This window comes from Kryptolebias marmoratus, linkage group LG20 (assembly GCF_001649575.2).
Source record: "Kryptolebias marmoratus isolate JLee-2015 linkage group LG20, ASM164957v2, whole genome shotgun sequence".
NCBI classification, from domain to species: domain Eukaryota; kingdom Metazoa; phylum Chordata; class Actinopteri; order Cyprinodontiformes; family Rivulidae; genus Kryptolebias; species Kryptolebias marmoratus.
The window spans coordinates 8,866,467-8,886,382 of NC_051449.1; the positions used below are offsets into that span (position 1 = coordinate 8,866,467).

Here is a 19,916-nt window from a genome sequence, read left to right on the forward strand (position 1 = left end):
CAAGAGCTCCACAGTTTCATTAGATTTACATAGGAAATCCATGTGAGCTTACTCTCATGACTTTCAATGAGGGTTTCTCAATCAATTCGGACTCTACTATAGCTATTCCTTTTCATCCTTCACTGACGGTGGTGGAGCCACAGTTAGGGCTGCAAATTTTCTACAGTCAACAAACCTGCCACAGGCTTTTCTTCTTCCCATGAAATTGTGCCCTTAAATTATGGTCCACTTTAATAACTGAACAAAAAAAAAGCCCCAGGTCCTTGGTCTAGTTGAAAGATGCAGCTTCTTACTACTGCTGGAGCTGGAAAATTAGGCACAACTGACGCTTCTTTTTTAAGCTTTCTCAGGAATCGTCAGAATTCAGATTTCATCTGACTTCTGAAAACAGGGTGTATTTTGACAGCACGTAGCTGCAAATAGTTAATCACAAGATATATTCAATTATATATTCAAATGCAGCAAATAAAAACAATTTAAAAGAATGGTGTTAATGACTAAAGCTTCATGAAGATTATTCTGTGAATTCAGTTTGAATGCACCAGTAGAGACATTTTCATAGACTTCAAAAAGCTGTATTTATATTTTAACCACACTAAAAGTGGGCAGAACTCAATCTACAGTGCTGTATATTTCTGCAGGCTGTCAAGTCTAAAGTGCTTTTGGTTTTGAGAGGCACAGCATGCTTATGTGCCTGCATTCAATCATTACTCAGCCATGATCTGTCAATATTCCATTGCTGCTATAATTCCTCAGTTTCATATGGTGAATACCGAATCAACTCCCCTTTTCCCACATGGGGAAAATCAGTGATCTGATTTTGTTCCATGCTCCATGAAACAGAGATAGATAATGGATGCTGGATCGCAGGGATTTTGCGACAAACACTGAATGAAAGCGAAGCGAAAAGCGTTCAAAGTCGAAGGCTGATCATTAGGTACCAGTTGCTGCTGACATGACACAAAAGTTTGAAAACCAGGGGCCACACCAAATCCCAGCTGGTCAATGAAGGGCGGCTCGTCCTGGCTGTGGATCTGAACCTTGATGCCTGCTTCGTAGGACGTCTCATCTGTGGATACAGCACGCCAGAACATATAACAACAGGTGCGGCAAAGTTCTGGCCTGAAATTTTTCTTATGTTGGCTAATGTAACTGGAGAGGACATTGCTCCTAATGCCCTAACTGTCTTGTTTGGGGTGTGGCCTACTTCACAAATTCTCTCACCTGTTAACTCTGCTGGACAGGAGGCTAATACTGCTAAACTGCAAATCAGCAGCTTCACCTACTCAAACAAGCTGGATTAGAAAAGTCCTTTATTTTCTTAAATTGGAATTTATGCTTATATGCAATCTGTATATATATATGTATGTGTGTGTGGAAGTGTATGTGTGTGTGGAAGTGTATGTGTATATATAGATTTATTTTTTCATTAGCTTGTTAGGAGTAGGTACCATGACAGCGGATGTTAGTTTGTTGTTGTTTTAAAATGTGAAAAATTAAATTAAAGGAGTGTTAAAAAAAACAGTGCAGTCATCTGAACCAAGTCATTCTTTAGGACTTTTACTGTTTCAAGTTGTTTATGAACAAGGAGCTTCATTGTGAAAGGTAATATAATGGAGGTGTTGGTGTACTGGTTCATTCTGAACAGATTTACAATCAAAGATTTATTGCACGTTGTTTAGTTTATGATTGTACAACCTGAGGATGTTATTGCACATTGTAAACAAGAAACAATTAGTCAGTCAGTGTGATTTGTTAGATCTGATGCCAGATGAACACCTGGAGAAACAAATCATGAGAATATCTTTAAACATGAAAGTAGATCACCTTTTCTATTTATATAAATAAAGAAACAGAAATAGAAAGATTTATATAAAGCTATCCAGAGAAACAACAAGATGGAGATATTTCCATAAAAGGATCATACAGCTTAACTTAAAACGGTTAATATAAGATGTGTGTTTAAACTTGCACTGACCTGTTTCTCCCCAAACAGGCAGGTATTCGTCCTGTTGGATGTCCAACATGATTTCCAAGCCGTTCCCTGTGCCGCCTTTCAATGTCGTCAACAAAGGGTTGCCATCTAATCCCGAGTTGAAAGTGTAGCATTTCCCATAGCGAGTGTAAATCTGCAAATAGAACACAGAAACAAAACAAATAAACAAAAAAAGGGGTGAATAAAAAACCTGTCCACCGAGCTGTGGCCGGCTGTGCACAGATGTTTTACATGTCAGCATGTATTTGTGCAGAACAGATAATCGCTGCAGAGGCTTTCTGATTGTCAGAGAAAGCAACACTGGCAACACTTTGAACAGGCACCTGGATTTGATTGGAGGAATTAATGAGGGCTCCTCAGCAGCACAAGCACCAGCTATCAATCTTTATCTAATTTCACTCCAAAAAAAAATCCCCTGAGTGATTTAGAGTGAATGTACTGTTTTGCCACCAATTAATAAAGAAAGATTTGGGGGAAAAGTTCTTTGGATCACAGTTAAAAACTCTGAACTGGGACCAAATCAATGCCAGTAAAGATCAACAGTTCTTAATGTTTAATGTGTTTTCACTGCAAACTGCCTCTCTCAAAAAAACAAAACAAAACACCTTGCAGATTTATGTAATTAATCCAATTTGCTTGGCTATAACTTTTCACTTTTTGATTCAGTGTTTAAAGGTGACATACTGTATTTTCAGTTTTTAAAGTTTCTGTTTCTCTATCTTTACAAATCCATGCTGGTGTTTGGTTAAAGAAGGTTTAAAATTTCAAACAACGCTGAGCGGCTGACTGCGAGATTATCAGTTTATGATAAGGCCTACGTGTAACGCAAACTAGATATGCAACATATTGTGAAAGAAAACTGCAGTGAGAAGCACTACTATAAACCACAGCTATGTTTGTTTTTCATCATTTTCATATGCAGCAATGCGCTGTCTTTGTTCGCAGCGAACAAACATATTAAAATGCAACACATATGAAGGACTCAGGACTTTATAAGACAACTGTACATAATTATGAAGCAAAAAAAAAAAGCAAGCATGCATTTGAATTTTATTAGCTAATGTGTAAAAATGACAAAAAAAAATCAAAGCATTAAATAACTTTCTTTCTTATTTTTTATGATATAAATGCAATTTCTGAAAGTAACATTAAAAAAATATATAAAAAATGATGCACCTTAAATTTAGCTGGTGAGGTTCAAATTTGATTTAGTCAAAGAATCTGGTTGCTCTTTTAGATCTCAGTACAATCAAACAATCAAAATGTGCGTGTATGGATTCAACAATATGCTAGGTTAACATTTATATTTAGGGGTGAATATCATGTAAACTACAATCCCAATTTGAAAAAAGTGGGAATGTTGTGTTAAACAAATAAAAATAGAATTCAATGATTTGCTGATCTTATAAACTCATATTTTATTCACAATGGAACATAGTAAACATATCCAATGTTAACAGTAAACTTTTGCAAAACGTAAGGTAATTTTGAACTTTGTGGCAGCAAGACATCTCAATAAAATTGGAAAAGGAGCAACAAAAGGCTGTAATAGTAAGTGGTACAGATAAGAAACAGTTGGAGAAGTATTTTAAATCAAATTAGGTTAATTGGTAACAGATCAGTAAGAGGACTGGATACAAAAACAGTATTTCAAAGACAGAATTTCTCAGAAGTAAAGATGGGCAGAGGTAGCAGTCTGCAAAAAACTGTCTAAAATGGATGTGTTTTTCAGGGAAGGCCATGCATAATTCAGCAAGACAATACTATTGTATTAATTACAACAGCAAGGCTTCATAATAGAAGAGGCTAGGTGCTGAACTGACCTGTCTGCAGTCTAAACTTCTTACCCATCGGAAACTTTTCGCACATCATGAAACAAAAAATCCAGTAAAGACGACCCAGGACAAGACAAGACAGACAAGAATGGTACAATTAATTATTTTGATTAGTTGAAATGTTTACTATGTTCCATTGTTAAATAAAAGATGAGTTCATGAGATTTGTGAATCATTGCATTTTGTTTTTATTTATATTTTACAGAATGTCGCAGCTTTTTGGACATTGTACACTGTTCTGCATAAAAAGGTTAAAACGGCTCCATTGCATACAGAGAGTTGGGGTGCAGTAAAGCAGCTGTTAAAGTTATAGTATAATTAGCCACACGGAGTCCTAATGTCTACTTAATGATCACAGCTGTCCAAATATTTTACCCAACTACAAACCATACCACAATGAAACTGTATGGAGCTGAAACAATGTTTTTTTTCAGCTATTCACTTCCGTATTGAGCACATTTCTAAAAACCAAGAAAGGACAGAAAAAAACATTGCAAGTTTACATCAGTATCCACTGAGCTGTGTTAAAAAAAATGGTCTGTTGGCAAAAACTCAACTAGCTAAGGCAAAGCTGATCTCCAGAGATCAGAGTCAGTGTTTCATATCAAGACTCAGACAGATGCTGTTAGACACAGCTTTATGTCTTTTACCCCTGCTGGTTGCATAATGAGGTCTCCAAAGTGACTTGAAACTATCTAGCTTGCAACTGGTTTAAAAAATTTAGATGGAAATTTTAATAAAATAAGAGAAACAGGCAGTCACACTTCAGCAGCACCATGAGATGCTTCAGATACATGCACAGCTTGAATCAAAAACATGACCATGTCTTGCTGACTTCTTGGCCAAGAAAACTTATTTTCACTATTGTAGGTTCTCAACACTGGCATTAAAAAGAAGAAAAAAACGTGAAGCCACTATGAGTAGCTGAACTCTTGCAACATTTTCTTATCATTGCCTGTAATTATCTGTGTCTGTGTGTGTCCATGTTTGTGTAGCAATGGTTGAAGCTGCTACAATTTAATAATTTATGTCATTCACAGTTGAATGTTTTTTACTATATTGTTAGCAAATATTCTGTAGAAAATTATAAAGTTCTCAATAATTATTTTCAAAGATATTACTATCTGATAGACCAGGGATATGATTTACTTCTATTTTCCCCATTTCATTTAAATTAATGTCTGAAATAGCTTTAGTGCTTTAAATGGAAAAAGTGTACCGTCCTCGTGCCCTGCAGATGTTTAATTAGAGAAGCTAAAATTTTAATTTGAACTGATCTACGATGTCTGAATTATTAATGCTCAGACTTTTTCTCCTTGATATTGTTACCAAGGTATTTTTGCACTGCAAGAACTTATCAGTCATAACAACTAAAAAAAGAAAAGTAAAAAAAAAACTGTTAAAACGTTGTCATTGATGTCATACAGTAGACAGAGACAATACTGTGTTTGTTTAATTTTTTTTTAGTGGATGTCAGATTACATGAGAGGGAAACTGTCATGTTTGAGCTGCAAAAATAGGACAGGCTTGTCCGCAGCTCCTAACCATCAATGCCTTGAAACAGCCTGAGAGAAATCATGCTGTAAAAGAGCTTTATCAGATGAATTATTAATACACCTTGTAAACAACCCTCATACCCACACCTGACAAACACCACTTTTCTTTTCTCTCTACATACAGTGCTGAAGTTTTTGGGAGTGCAGTATTCCCCACGAAACTTGCACTGCAGCAACATGTCCTCCAGCTGGTGGCCGAGGCGACCCATCATCTCTGTGGTGTTGACGTGATAGTCAGGGGGCGGGGTGTAGTTCTTGAAGTCCAGCAGTCTCAGGAGAGACGGTTTGTGGCTGTCTTTAAGGATGGACAAGCTCCTTTTAATCACTGTGTGATTTGGATACATGAGGTCCAGCCAGTAGCCGCTGTGGTACAGGTCATCCTTGGTCAAAGTGGATGCACGAAACACATTCTTATTGCAGAAAGTCACAGCTGGGAAGGACATGTTGTGAGCCCAAACCATGTAGATCTTGGTGACAGCAGGGTAGGACATCAGGTAGAGGATTCGGTTCGATGACCAGGTGCAGAGCAGACTGATGCAAAGAAGGAAGGCTAGGCTCCAGATGATCTGCTGAGGTTTTGACTTGTTTGGACTGAAGATAAACTTCAATGCGTGGATTTTGGTCCTCTTTATGAAATTTACAGTAATCTCTTTGAGTGGTGTTTGAAAGGAGCTCGGCTCTGCTTGATGAAGAGCGCTCTCTTGGGCATCATTTGGTGTGTGTGACCCCGGGGCAACTGGTTCAGACATGGGGGCTTTAACCATAATTGCAAGTGCTTCGTGATCAAGCGCAGTCTCTCAGTAGCCCCCAGCAGACCACATTTCACTCGCAGAGGCTTTCACAAGCATCGCTCAGTTTACGTGTCCAAAAACTCCAGGTAGCAGCGACCGAGGTCCAAGACTGAAAACAAAGAAACTGAGCTCTTTGGGAAAAGTAAATTTGATTTACATAATGATTCCTTGATCATAAATACAGCTGAATCACTCCAGTCTCAAAAATATCCAGCATAATTATCAGCAGTGCTTCATCAAGAGATACACGGGCGTGATAATTGCAGATGTGAGCGACAGCTTCACTCCTAGTGGTAATCACTTTGAAAATCCAAAGAGTCTTACCTCTGTTGTTCACAGCTTTCACTCTTCCATTTCTCTCCCCAGTGCCAGACAATACTCACAGCTTTAGGTGTTTCTTTTTTTTAAAAAAAATCTTGTTGTAGTGGCTGTCCAGAACTCAATTCCTGACTTTTACCACAGATTGAAGAGGATCCCTTTTAGCTCGCTGACTTGAAGCGTGCAGAAAGGAAAATAAAGCTTGTTGCCCGCCCTCCTCACACACACTCTCTTTTCAGTCGAATGGAGAATGAGGTGGAGCCTTTGGATGAAAACTGTTTTCCTCTGGTGATGAAGTAGACCTCCAATGGTACAGAGAGGCGGAGAGGGGTGGTATTGATCAAAGTAGAAATGCTTATCATAATGAAATTCTGCGAAAGAAAAAGATGAAGTCTGATCTGCAGCTGGATTTTGGATCAATAAATCTACACAACTAATGAGGTGAGGCAGACGGCTGGAAATAAAACCCTGTAAAATTCTCCGCTTTTGTTTAAATGTGTCAGGATTACACAGTTTGAAGTTATTGTTTTGCTCTTTAAGATATAATTTCACAAATCCAGATGAACAAGAACTGTTACCATGACTGCAAATGTGGCTGATATTAAAAATATTTTGCACCATTTATATGGCAGTGTCAAGTTTCTGCTTGGCAGAGATCTCAATTTCATACTTTTTCTTTTTTCTCTTTTTTTTACATTACATGTGTAATATTATATCTTATTTTTTCTCCGTTTTCATGAATAAAAAAACTTGTCTGTCTGTAATGTGAGAGAAACGGTAAACTGATGACAGACTTACTGGTATCTAGTCATAAAAATGTGATTACTAATCTATTATTTGACTGTAATTTAAGTGTGAGTATTTTATTATAAACCCATAAAGTCAAGATAATAATCTAGGTATAATAAAAAAAGTTACAGTCTATAAGAAACATTAGATATTTGGAGGATTAAACTGTCTTGAAAGAAAAAAGATATTAAGTCATTTAATATGAAGCAGTGTTGGCAAATCCTGTCAATGAAAGTCTTGAAAAAGAAATATTCCTATGGCACAATCTTCATAAATTCACAACTTTATGAAGTGTTATTTTTTTGTTGTTGTTGCTTTTGTTTAAAGTAAATAAAAACAACATCACAGAATATCAATAAGAAATTACTCCCTTGTTCACTGATCCATTTACAAACACAATTCAGGGGAAAAATATGATATTAAAAAGAAACCAACTATTTTTTCCGTTTCCTTCGATTTTTATCTCAATGTAAACAGTGAAAATTCAAGGGTCTATGTTTTGTCTCACTGCTCCAAAACCAGTATTTACAACAGGCTGGATCTTTTTTTTAAGAGAACAAATGAGCTGAGGATATTCAGCTAGTCAAAAACTATGTGAGAAAACGTATTTAAATGTTTAAAGAAAGCTTCTTGAGGTAAGTTTGGTTTGGAAGGGATGTGCATTTATCAGAATCATGTTTTAAAGAAATGTGAGTGTAGTTCACCGCATGAAGGGAAAAAGTGCAGAGCTCAGCTGGAAGCCTGTGATCTCCAATCCCTCAAATGGCACCACACTAAGAACAATCATTCATCAGCAGCTGACGGAACAAGGGATTACTTTGGAAAACCTTTCTCTGGTAGTACAAGGGCTTATTTAAGTGACATTTGGAAAAGTGTCAAAAAATGCCACTTAAAACTTTGCAATGCAAAGAGGAAACCCCCTGCTAACCTTCCCCAGAGATTACGCCGACTTCTCTGGGCTCTGATGCGTCTGGTGGTACGGATCATCATAAAGTTGGAATGAGTTTGGTGCGCTTGATTATTCAGCATTCCAGAGCTTTCTTGGAAAAAATCGCATGCTGTGTGCTTCAAATCGAAGACAAAAAACGCCCGGAACATTCATAATTTTTTTATCAGCAACAAGAATAAAGCAACTTTATGTGAAGCCAAATCATTTGATTTATGCCTCACATGAGCCAGTCTGCTCATAAAGTTGATATTTTGGTTTATGAATGGCTATTATATTTATAGCCAAAATAAGAAATTCATGGCAACATAAATTCATGGCAATACAATGTGAAACAGTTATTCCAGCTAGTAGTATCAGCTGTATATTAATATTAGGCCTAATTATTTTCTGAATACAACAGAAGGAAAGTAACTACTTCCACACTTTGGAAAAGGTTACGCTTTTCTGTGTTTTTAGAGCTTGCCAGCAGTGAAACAACTAAATGAATTACTTGAATCTGTTCCCCAAACAGCGGCCGTAAGTCATGTCAGCACCACACTTTTTCTCTGTCTTTCAGGTTAAAGAGAACATCACTTCCCTTTCACTCTTAGTGTGAAGACTTATTTTTTAAATTAGAAAAGAGGACTCTTTTTTTATAGGGTAAATACTGTAAGGAGGCTATAATTTCATGCCAGCAGTGAATCTATAGCTACATCAATTTTCTAAAACACTCAAAAAAACAAGGTATTAAAAAAAAACCCACCAACACTACATACTTTTCAATAAAACATTAAAGTTGACCATGTGTATTTTCTTTATTATTTGTTCCTGTGGACACATGTCAATAGAATTGAGGCACGTTTTATGAGGGAGTTAATTGACTGAGCTCATTCCTCTCGTTCAGGCTCAGTGGGGGTGTGAACCAGAAGCCACTTCATGGCTTCAGAATCATCCCTCGTCAGCAGTTTAAATCAAAGAGCCATTTCATTACGCTGAGCTCCCACGGTTACACACAGGCAACACAAAACAATCATCATGAATCTTTTAGCATGTGCTATATGTATTTCACAGCAGTTACTCAACCATAGACTTCAGTTTTATTTTTTTTAATATCAAAATCTTTACATAAAATGTTGTGAGCTCACTGGTTTTGCATGTTTATTCACATGATTTAGTTATGACTGCATTTACTTACGAGCTCAACAAATAGGACCAAGGATTCTCTGTTTTATCCCAGGAAATTTTCATCCCACACTGCCAAAAGGAGGTAGTGGACAATAATGTTTTTGCTCACGTCTGTATGGTTGTTTTTGTGTTTGTCTCTCTCTTATGAACTACTGGATAAATGTTAATGAAACTTGCCCAAAGTAATTATTGGATGCACATCTACAAATAATTTAATTCTGGAGACAACCCGATTTATGGCCACCACAGCCAACTGACCTTATAAAACCCAAAAATGTCTATAACTCATCCAGTTTTAGAGATACTGAGCTAAACATTGGTGTTTAGCCAGTGTGGATTAGCCACAGATAATCCATACTAACCAACACAAAAATGGCTGTAACTCAGTCAATTTAGCAGATATTGTGCTAATATTTTGTGTAGTAGTGGCTTAGAGATATCACAACATCCACTCTAAATGTGATGTATTGAATGAGATTGGAGATAAAGTTAAATTTAAGACAGAACTCAAAAGACTAAAACTGTCATTGCTGAACATAGGCTGATTTTAGTCTAAAATTCTTGCATAAAGAGGAGTAGCCGATATGCATTCCCTCAAGGAATGCTAGACCTTCAGTGTTTAGAATGCTCTTTATTCCTGCCAGCTATTTTTAAAATTACACGAATCTACCCATTAGACTAATTACACAGAGGAATGCCAGCTTTAACTTAGGTTAAAGCTAATTGATAATACAGACAACACTTACTCTCCTTTTGCCTGTGTTTGCTCAATAAATCTATCAACTCGCTGGTTGTTAACCCTGCCTTCCTGGTGTTTAATGTGTACATCTGACAGTGGTGTAGAATTAAGTTTAAGTACTGGACTGCTTGAATTAATATTTTCTGTGAACTGTGGGATTCCTCCTTTTCCCATGGGTATTGCTAAAAGCACAAGATGCTCATCTCAGTGTTGGAGCATGCAATTAGAGGGTCACGGTGCAATAAAATGAATAATTCAAAGGAGCTGTTTCATGAAAAATTAAAAAAGTGCTATTTGAAAGCTTTGTTTCTCTGATTTTTACATGTACTGCCCAGTTTAAACCCTGAGTCACTGATCCCTGCCTGTCAGGGAAGGACAACCAGCCTCCTTTTTATGTCAAAGCCAAGCTGAACCCCAGAGGTCTCATTAGAGGAGGAGCAGACTTTTGACTGAGTAAAGGGATGAACTCCTTCAAGGGCCAGTGAGAACGTTCAAAGCCCAAAGAAACCCTGGCAGCAATTACATGCACATCACAAATGCACTGACCAAAGACGAGGCAAAAATGAAGGTGGAAAAAAGACACGAGTCACACCTCAGATTACTGTCCAATTAGTGCAGAGCTGAATGTCTTTTTCATCATCACTCCTGGTAGCATAAATGGTACTGTTATGCCTGTGCCTGTTTGGGTTATGATCACAGGATTGGCTTTTGTGAATAATTTTGTATAGGATTAAGTAGATTTAAAGAAAAAAAAATGTAAGGCACTTATTAGATGTAAATGTTTGGTGTTTTCGTATAGTCTCTAATAATCAACAAATGAATGCTGTCTAAAATTAATTTTAAATTCAACTTACAACAGGTAATAACACCTACCTACCACCAGGCAGCTTTGACCCAGTGGTAGGGTGGTCATCTTTTAATTGGAGGATCAGAAGTTTGATCCCCAGGCCCTTCCTCAATCCAGTCTAAGCTTATGCAGTATGAGTGAATATAAAAGTGCTGTGTGTAGCTGTATGTGTAAAACCACTCTGCAGAACCTGAAGGGTAAAAAGGCTTTTTTTTTTTTTTTGCAATCTCAGCATTCAAACAGTTTTCAAATTGCTAACAAGCATTTTGTCTTTTCAGGGATATTTAAGCTCTCCTCTCTATGTCTTTGAGGCCATCACGCTTCTTGGCTATCAATCTGATCTTTAGTTTTATCCACAGAGTTTGGATCAGACTCAGGTTTCAGACTCTTGCTGGAACATCCTAAAATATTGATATTGCTCTTTGTTAATCATGTCTTAACCACTTAGGTTGTATACTTTAGATCAATTTCTGCTTGGCAAGTCCAGTGTTGCTCAGACCTGAATCCAGCCCAGAAACCATAAAGGATACTAACAATCAGATGTTTTACAGAAGGGTATGAGCAACACTGGTATGAGGTTTTTAGTAAAATTGTACACAGCCATAATTACATCCAGGGTTTACAGGTTTAACAGTTTGTTAATGTACTTTTATAATGTACTTTTTTGATAAAATAAACACAAAAGGTCAAAACAAAGTTCAACATTGATATATAAAATAAGACTTCTCATGTATGTAATGTTTATTGGAATACTTATGCAAAAAAATCCAAAAAAACAACTATTTGATCATGCCAAACTGGGAGCTTAAAACTAATCCTAACACTTTTCTTGGCAACAAGTACTTTTATTATGTTTACTGTGTTAACTGACATAAAATATTTGAGAAATTCAGAACTCTGCATTTCAAAATTCTGAATTTTATCAGACTTTAAAAAATAAAAAGCTTCAGTTAAACATTACAAATTGTAATGCAGAGAAGATACATGTCCAGACAACAGAGCAGTAAAAAGCTTAAATGATAAAACAACTAAAAATATTTTAAAATAACTGCTTGGCCAAAAGAACCAAAAGATTTTAGATAGATATTTTTTTAGATAGATATTTTTTACTTTTAATGCAAACTGTTGTCAGCTTCGTTTTTCTGATCAACAATCTATCTTGTGTTTTTTTCATAACTTAATAAAATTTGAAGTTTTGAACACAGCAATAAAAGGTGAAGGTTAAGGCAATTTTATATCACATTAGATTTTAGCCAAAAAAAACCATTTATATAGGAATGATCAAAATTATGTTTTATTGTGTTATATGAGGCTTTTTTTTCAGGAATGTGACGTTCAGCGCAATCCTACTCAGCTTCCCATCACACCTTAAAACACAGACAAATCAGAGCTGCAGAACAAGCTGAGACAATCTGGTTAGAAGGTGATTTAAAATGACGACGACAAATCGAAGTCCAGAGGAAACAGAAACAGAGCAAAACATTTGCAATCAGGTTGTCACTCCAGTGGATGGGCAGCTTCTTTAGCAGAGGGAGACATCTTGTGGCCTGCTTCTAAATGAAACTAACCTTTCCGAGCCTGAAAAAAAATAACACAGCTACTCTGTATGCAGCATGAGCAGTGCTTGGCAAGCCAGAGTGGATTTTTAACTAAGAGAGGCTTACACTGTTAAAGAACTCATATAAAATTCATCAAAAGGGAGAAATCTGGGCACGCACTTAGCAAGAAAATTAAATTAAGTAAAAGAAAAAAAAAAGTTTAAAGGGAGCACACATTTAACGTACATTTTAATGACCAATTTTCTTTAAATATATTTCTGTAAAGGGCTGGACTATTTAATTACTACAGTATGTTTTGTAGGTTCAGCAAAGAAACAAGAAGGACTTGCTATTACTTATTTAAAATTTACAATATTTATAAGCATCTCTGACACAGCTGAAGCACAATGAATTCTCGGCAGGCGGACCAGGTGGAGGGAAGCTGCTGCCTGTATCAATACAAACCAGATGTACCCCGCTTCACCTGCTGTCTTTCTGTCGTGCTCCGTTCCAGGCGGAGAAAAAAAAAATCATGTCACTCAAGCTTTCAGTCTGCAGTCTGCAGTCACACAGAGATAAACCAGCTTCTCAAATTTCCTCACCGGTACTTTTCATTTGCTCGTGGCAGTTTTCTCCAGCATGTTCCCTTCTTATTTGCTTAGCTGGGGACTTGTGATAGCCTATCTGCTTCTAAATCCATTTAGTCCGCAGAAATTAAGCAAAGGAAAAACTGGTAAAAGTCTAATAAAAGTGCAATAAGGTAAAAGTGTACTACATCATGAATCAAAAATTGAAAGCATACTTTTAAAAGTCTACAAGGTCGCACAGAATATCTTCTTTTCGGCTGTTCTGCAATTGCAAAGCAAAATCTGTAATAATTTATTTTTATTTTATGTTATTAAATCTAAATATGGCTTCCTCTGATAAAGACACGTGACACTAAACTCGAACTTGACATGAAAGCAAACACAAAAACTGGTTGGTAACTCATAATTTACTAAATTTAACTGCGCTGAATTTAAATTACAACTAGAAGAAGTGTATTTTCAGTGAATGCTGAGTGCTGAATGACACTGTCAGCAGGAAATGATGCTGATGAAGCTGAAACAGAGTAATTCAAGCTAAAAGAAACATTTGTTTATTCACATTTAAGTAGAATATAACTATTATTACATCAACTGAAGTTGTTTACTGTCTCTGTGAAGAGCATGGAAATAACTTTTATTGTGAAGTGACACTATGTACAGTAAATTCACCCAATTGAGCTGTAAAGTATAGCAACTAAAAGGTCCAAGGCACCTCCTTTTTTCATGTAGATATAAATATTGGCTTTGTGAGTAATTGAATATCAAAAGGCATGCGGTCCGTAACCGCGGGCTATTTTTGGCCCAAACTTGTCCAATAAATTTTGATCACAAAGGATGCTTTTATTTGGACATCCCAGTGCCAGAAGGCAGATAATCCATAACATCCCATAATGGCTCTATTGGTTTTGGACAGAGCCATACTAGTGTCTGATGTCTCCACCTAACAAGCTAATTAGCTTAAGAGGTTCTGTCAACTGGCACCTTTAATGTCTGCCTCTGGTAGTATCTGCTGCTCGATGTGCAAGTCAGCAAAAAGCGTCCTCACACAGCCGCGCAATGAATTCCTTCAGTATTCCTCTTCAGCACCATTGATCACACTGCCAGTGCTGCACTTACAGTAACAGTGACTCCACATCGGCCTTTACTGACACTGAGTAATGGAACAAACACATTAGATATTTGTTATCTGCTCTGCCATCTATACTCACTGCCTGCGATTTGTTTATTTCATTGTTTGTACTGTACAAAAAAAAAAGTCATTTGCAGCCCCCACCCCACCCCACGCTCTAGGCAGCACAGTAATTTTGTGCTCCTTCACACACCTCCTCCCTTCATTTCCTTTAATACTTCCAGCTGTGCATCATGGCGCCGGCTCGACTCCGAAGCAGGCCTGAATCTCAATGATGTTCCTGAACTCAGTCCCAGTCCCACCTCAATCTAAGCCTCCATTTCGTTTTCCTCTCTTACTTTTTATTTTGTTTGCTTTTGGTCTCTGGGTTCTCTTCTTAAAGACACAGTTCAGATTCTCTGAAGTGACGGTCAGTGAAAAGTTATGAACAATTAATGAAGTGCTACAGCTAGCTGCTGCTGTCACTATTTGGGCTTGTAAATACCCCCAAAAACTGTGTTAATAGCAATTGAATGTGAAATAGACAGCTTTATATATAGGTTTACAACTACATTTTTTTAACATTAGTGTTTTAAAATGGCAATGAACCCCTATAGTTTTGGCCCTGCTTGAATTAGCCATTAATTTGTCAGTTTGATCAGAATTAAACTTTTTCTCAAAACAAAGGCTGATCAAAGATATATCTGCAACAGGTAAGTTAAGAATTGTTCAAAATCTTTCCACAGAACCCCTCTTTAACAGATCTGAACTATAGCTTTAATGCACTTTCAACACGTTTCTTATTATAGTTTGGCATCCTCATTTCTGCCTATATTCTGTCTTTATTTGCAGCCAGACTCACTATTTTTAAACAGCTCATTATTTTATCCACCTTCACTCTTTTTTTGAGTTTCAAAGCTAACTTAAGCCTCTAAACTAACAGGAATTTAAGTAAAACATCACACCATAAACACGCTGTAAAGTAATATTTAAAAAGTATTTTAATGAAAGCTCTTTGGTTTCAGCTGAACCTAATACATTGACAGTAAGTCTAGTCACAACACAGATGATGAACGGTAATGGGATAAATGTGTAAGAATGTCTGTGGTGACGTTAGCCCGCTAAAGTGCTGAGCTGCTGATCGATTTAAATGATATTACAGTGACTTCAGCATGCTTCCTGCATATACACACTGCAGATGATTTATTTAGACAGAGCCCGTCTTGCAGGTTTAATCCATAGCAGTGGTTTGGGGTGCGTTGCAGTGCTTCCACTTCTCAGGATTAATGAGGTAATCAATCAAACACCAGTTCACAAATAGTATGTAAGGCACCAAGATGGATGCATTGAGATTAACTTGATAACAAATTAAAGCCTCCACTAAGAAAGGGCTTTAGCTGAATAATCTTGAAACGTATTCAAAATAATTAGGTTGTATGAAAAATAGACATGATTTCTTGCAAACACAGACAAAAATATTGAACAATCATCTGGACAAAATTTGTTCACAAGACATTCAAAGCTCTTTTTAGATGTTTCAAGCATCCCCTAATGTTTCAGGACTTAGACTTGTCATTTGAAGCACAGCAAACCGCCCCTCCCTCCTTTGGTAATAATGTCCTCGCTTATATTTCTGATTACAACACCTGGTTTTTACTGTCACTGTATGCAAGCTGGATTACATCAGCCACTATTATGTTTCAGAGGAAAAAAAAGACAATCAAGCACAAGACCACTGGGTAAATCCAAAGGAATGCTTACAAAAATGTTCTAAGGTAAATTCTGGGCCAGCCTGCAGTTGTAAGGGTGCCTAAGCAGAATTTTCTTTGGATGCACCCTTTCAGTTAAGCCCATCACCCACTCACCACCACATCACTGACATCTCTTTATGTTGTCCATGCTTGGTCCTTTGTGCAAAACTAGTTTTAAAACAGTGAGCAACAATGAATTCCCTGACAATCATATTATTCACTTAATATTATCTTATAAATAAATAGCACTTAGAATGAAGTGTTCATTTTAGACCTTTTTTTTTTTTGCTTTTATATTTAGTTTCCATAATCCTTCTGTGGCCTTCCTGAGCACTATCAATAACTTTTAGAGCAGCAGAAATAAATACATTTGTAGCATTAAATTATCAATTCAATAACACAAATATCAAACTATGTAGATTTTCTTTCAAATTATTAGAACAACTGTGTCAACATTTCTTTTGTGGGTAGTTAAGGGCTCTTTGAGGCCCCCTGCTGGCCTGGGGTCTCTAAGCAGTTTCCTGTGCAGCTTGTGCTTTGGGAGCCAGCCATGATGAGTATAACAGAACTCAAACGGTTTTAAAACTGGAAAGAGTAACCATCTGTTTCTTCAGATGTTCTACTGATGTAATACCACACAGAAATGTATTTTTCTCGTGATCAAAATCTGCTATCAGTAGCACATTGCAGTGATTAGAAGTGCACATTTTCTAATACAGAACACTAGTTGTCAGATGTTTTCCAGGCCTGGTGAGAGTCACGGTACGGTGACGATGCTGAAATATATGATGGGTATAATCTCAGCTCTGTGCCGCCTCTGAGCCTCCCACATTAAGATCAGCCGTCTGAGGCAGTCGAGAAGAGGGAATTCAGGCAGCTCCATGAATCTTTAATTAGCCCCCCTCTATACTTAGGCCCTCGGTGCATCTCCAATTTCTGACATTTATCTGAAATTTGCCCTTTAAAATGTGGAGACGTGAAAAAGCCAAGGTCATGGGACTGACCACAGCCATATCAAAATCTGCTGTTTTGTTCTCAGGTGGTGACTCAAATCTGCCAAGTCATTAGTAGATACAGAACTGAAGTCCTTCTTACTGTGCACGTCAGATCTGCTGAAGGCTGAAAAGACAATCCTCAAATCTCAATATTCAGCATTAACCCACAGAAGTCACTACATAACTTAAAATCTCCAATAAATAAAAAAGTTAAACATTTGCTTTTCTTTGAAATATGTTATTAAAAACCTGTGCAACGTGTTAAGCCCATCTCCAGTGCCATCACTCAAATCAATAACCTATTTCATCGAAATATAATCCTTCCCCTGTCTGTTTCTCCGGCAGGACGATTAAATTCCACCCAGAGATGCTGACATGATGTAATCTCTCTGGTAAATGCCTAACATTACCAGTTTCCAAAGAAACTTTCTAACTACACTACACTGACACTTTCATGGAATAATTTCATGTGCTTTGTTATTTTGTCTAATGAGTAGACCAATTTGTGTATTTGCAGCAAAAGTTCTTCTGAGTTATCCATGATATGAAAAAAAAACAATATTGTGCTGCTGGTTTTGAAAACAGCATATGTTTGCTTCATAATGCATGATGTCAGCAGAGATTTGCTGAACCATATGGCACCTCAGCAGTTTCCATGTTTCTAAAGACACTTTTAAAAAGCTAATTCTAGTTTACGCCCCCAGTTTAAATAAGCAAAACAATAATACCATTAACAAAAGTAAAAAAAAGAAGAAGTAATGAACAGAATATTAAAGCTGGAAATACCTTCCTGCTTCCACACATAACACACTACATGATAAGTATTCCTCAGAAATTCTCTCTCTTACACCTTCACACTTTTTGTTTCCCTCAAAGCTTCTTATTCTTCCCAGAAGCATGTCATTTATATATTTTTTTAAAAAGGAGGCTTATGTTAAAACAAAAGAATCAGTAAATGACAGGATGATCTGAATTAAAATGACATTTTCTCACCTGATAACTGATGCTAATGTTCAACATAACGATGTTCATTCTTTTCTGAGAAGCAGATTTTTTTTTCACCAAATCTTTGCTGCTTTATCTTGTGGTGTTCATAAACATAAACTGACTCTTTTTTTTATTATTTCACCGTGGGCAGAATGAAGCATTCAAACTGTTGAGCTATAATGACTATTAAACAGCTCACAGTCGTTGGCTTTCTTGCCTGAGGCTTTGCTATGTTCTCAAATCTTGCTTTCTCTTGACTGTTTATTTTTTCAGCAAATCAAAGGTTTGCTACTGATTAAGAGTGTTGTCAAAATGTTTGTCTAAATAATTAATAAATCAACATTTATGCTGCTGTCAAGACTTTTCAGTTTTTCACAGCTCATTACCTTAAAATTTGTAACGCAACTTATACAGATTTTTCCTGAGGCTAAATCCACAGATGGATCCATACTCACTGTAGTGAAGTTCTCTGGACCGCAGTCCTTGCCTCTATATTTGCAATCAAGCAACATTTCCTCTATGTTGTGGCTTGTTCTTTGTACAAACTCCAACATGTTGAAGGTCTTGCTGGGGAAAAACTTGCTGTTGTCTGTGGGTTGCCCTAAAGCGGCCATGAAATCATCAAAGTCTGCCTCTTCCACCCCAAGCATCCCAGCCATCCAGAAGATGTCATTCCTACTGATCTGAGACTTTCGAAAGCTGTTGTAGTTGCACATAGAGATTGCTGGGAAATACATGACAGGACTGTCCATTTCATCCAGGAGGGTGACATAGGGGTACTGGTAATACTCAATCACACGGTCGGCTACTTGGAGGAGGAAGATGGAAAGCGAGGAGCAAAATGCTGCAGCCCAAAGCAACCGCCGGAAAGTCACCCCGCCAGGCAAGAAGATGTGACTCAGGCCATGGAGGGTACAGTTGGCCCCAAACACGGTGATGTCTGAGGCCGGGCGTGGTTCTTCCTCCTCTGGAGCTCCCATGTTCCCTCAAACTGCTTCTAAGCTCCAAGTCTGTTAGATTTGACTTCACAGCTGGATTGTGCTGCTGAATTGTGAATGTAGCAGATCTGTTCACCCAAGCTAACTGCACAAAAGAGGCTGGACAAAACAGGGTTTGGTTTCTCCTTTGTGCTTAAGGGAGGGGATTGGGTTGGATTTCTGAAGCTGGGAGGCAGCAATGAACTGTGAAACCAACCAATCCTCAGTGAGGTATTAGAGGGCACTTTGAATTCAAGAGATCTGGTTTCATTTGGGAAGTAAAACCTCATCCAAAGGCAGGCAGCAGTCAATGGATCCCAGAAGGAAACAAGGAAAGCAGAAATTAAATCTGATGACAATTCATCCAAATTCTCCCTTATCATTATTGATATCATGCAATTAGTATATCCATAAAGAAGAACTCTTGTTTTAATCACTAACAGGAAGATTTAATGAGATTTAATGAGCAACAAATCACTTTGACCTGAACAAACCCACTGGAGGCAGCATAAATGTGTGGTCAGGAAGCTAAAATCAACATTGGTTCTTTTTGTGTGCATGAAAAGATGACATTTTACCAATGCAAAATGTCAGCAATATCTAATTAGAGTTAAATTTAGGTGGAGCAGAAGACGCAAAGCAGTTACAGTTAATATTCCTACTAAACTTGATTTTTTTTGTGTGTGTGCCCTAACTTTGTAAAACAACACCAACTTAAATAAATAAATAAGCACATTAAACTTCAGTCAATACTGCTCCCTCACATTTGTAGCACACATCAATCCTCCATCTTGCTGCAGCTGCCTCCCTATCATGTCTTTTGTAACAGCATCAATTATTAATGTCCTTCCCTGCATATATTTCATTTCATGGACAGAGGTATATATTTGCAGAGCAAAGGCCCGAGGCGCTTTCAGATCATCTTGTTAGGGATCTGTCTTGACTGAAATTGATTATCTTTCAAAAGTATTCACTTAAAATATAGTTAA

General features: G+C 37.2%; 1 protein-coding gene across 6 annotated transcripts in view; it reads right to left on the reverse strand.

Moving 5' to 3' along the window:
* Window positions 1-19,916, reverse strand: part of asic1c (acid-sensing (proton-gated) ion channel 1c) — an 87,737-nt gene that overhangs the window by 13,697 nt on the left and 54,124 nt on the right. The window contains exons 1-3 of one of the 6 annotated variants that reach the window (XM_025007982.2): window positions 18,406-19,020; window positions 1,979-2,129; window positions 942-1,069 (exon numbers count right to left, since the gene is read on the reverse strand). In XM_025007982.2, coding sequence (XP_024863750.1) covers window positions 942-1,069; window positions 1,979-2,129; window positions 18,406-18,930 — 804 coding nt within the window. In that variant the 5' untranslated portion in view covers window positions 18,931-19,020. Of the gene's footprint in view, window positions 1-941; window positions 1,070-1,978; window positions 2,130-5,509; window positions 6,494-18,405; window positions 19,021-19,916 lie in introns of those variants that run through there. The other 5 variants (XM_017426017.3, XM_017426019.3, XM_017426020.3 and 2 more) reach the window with 5 other exon arrangements.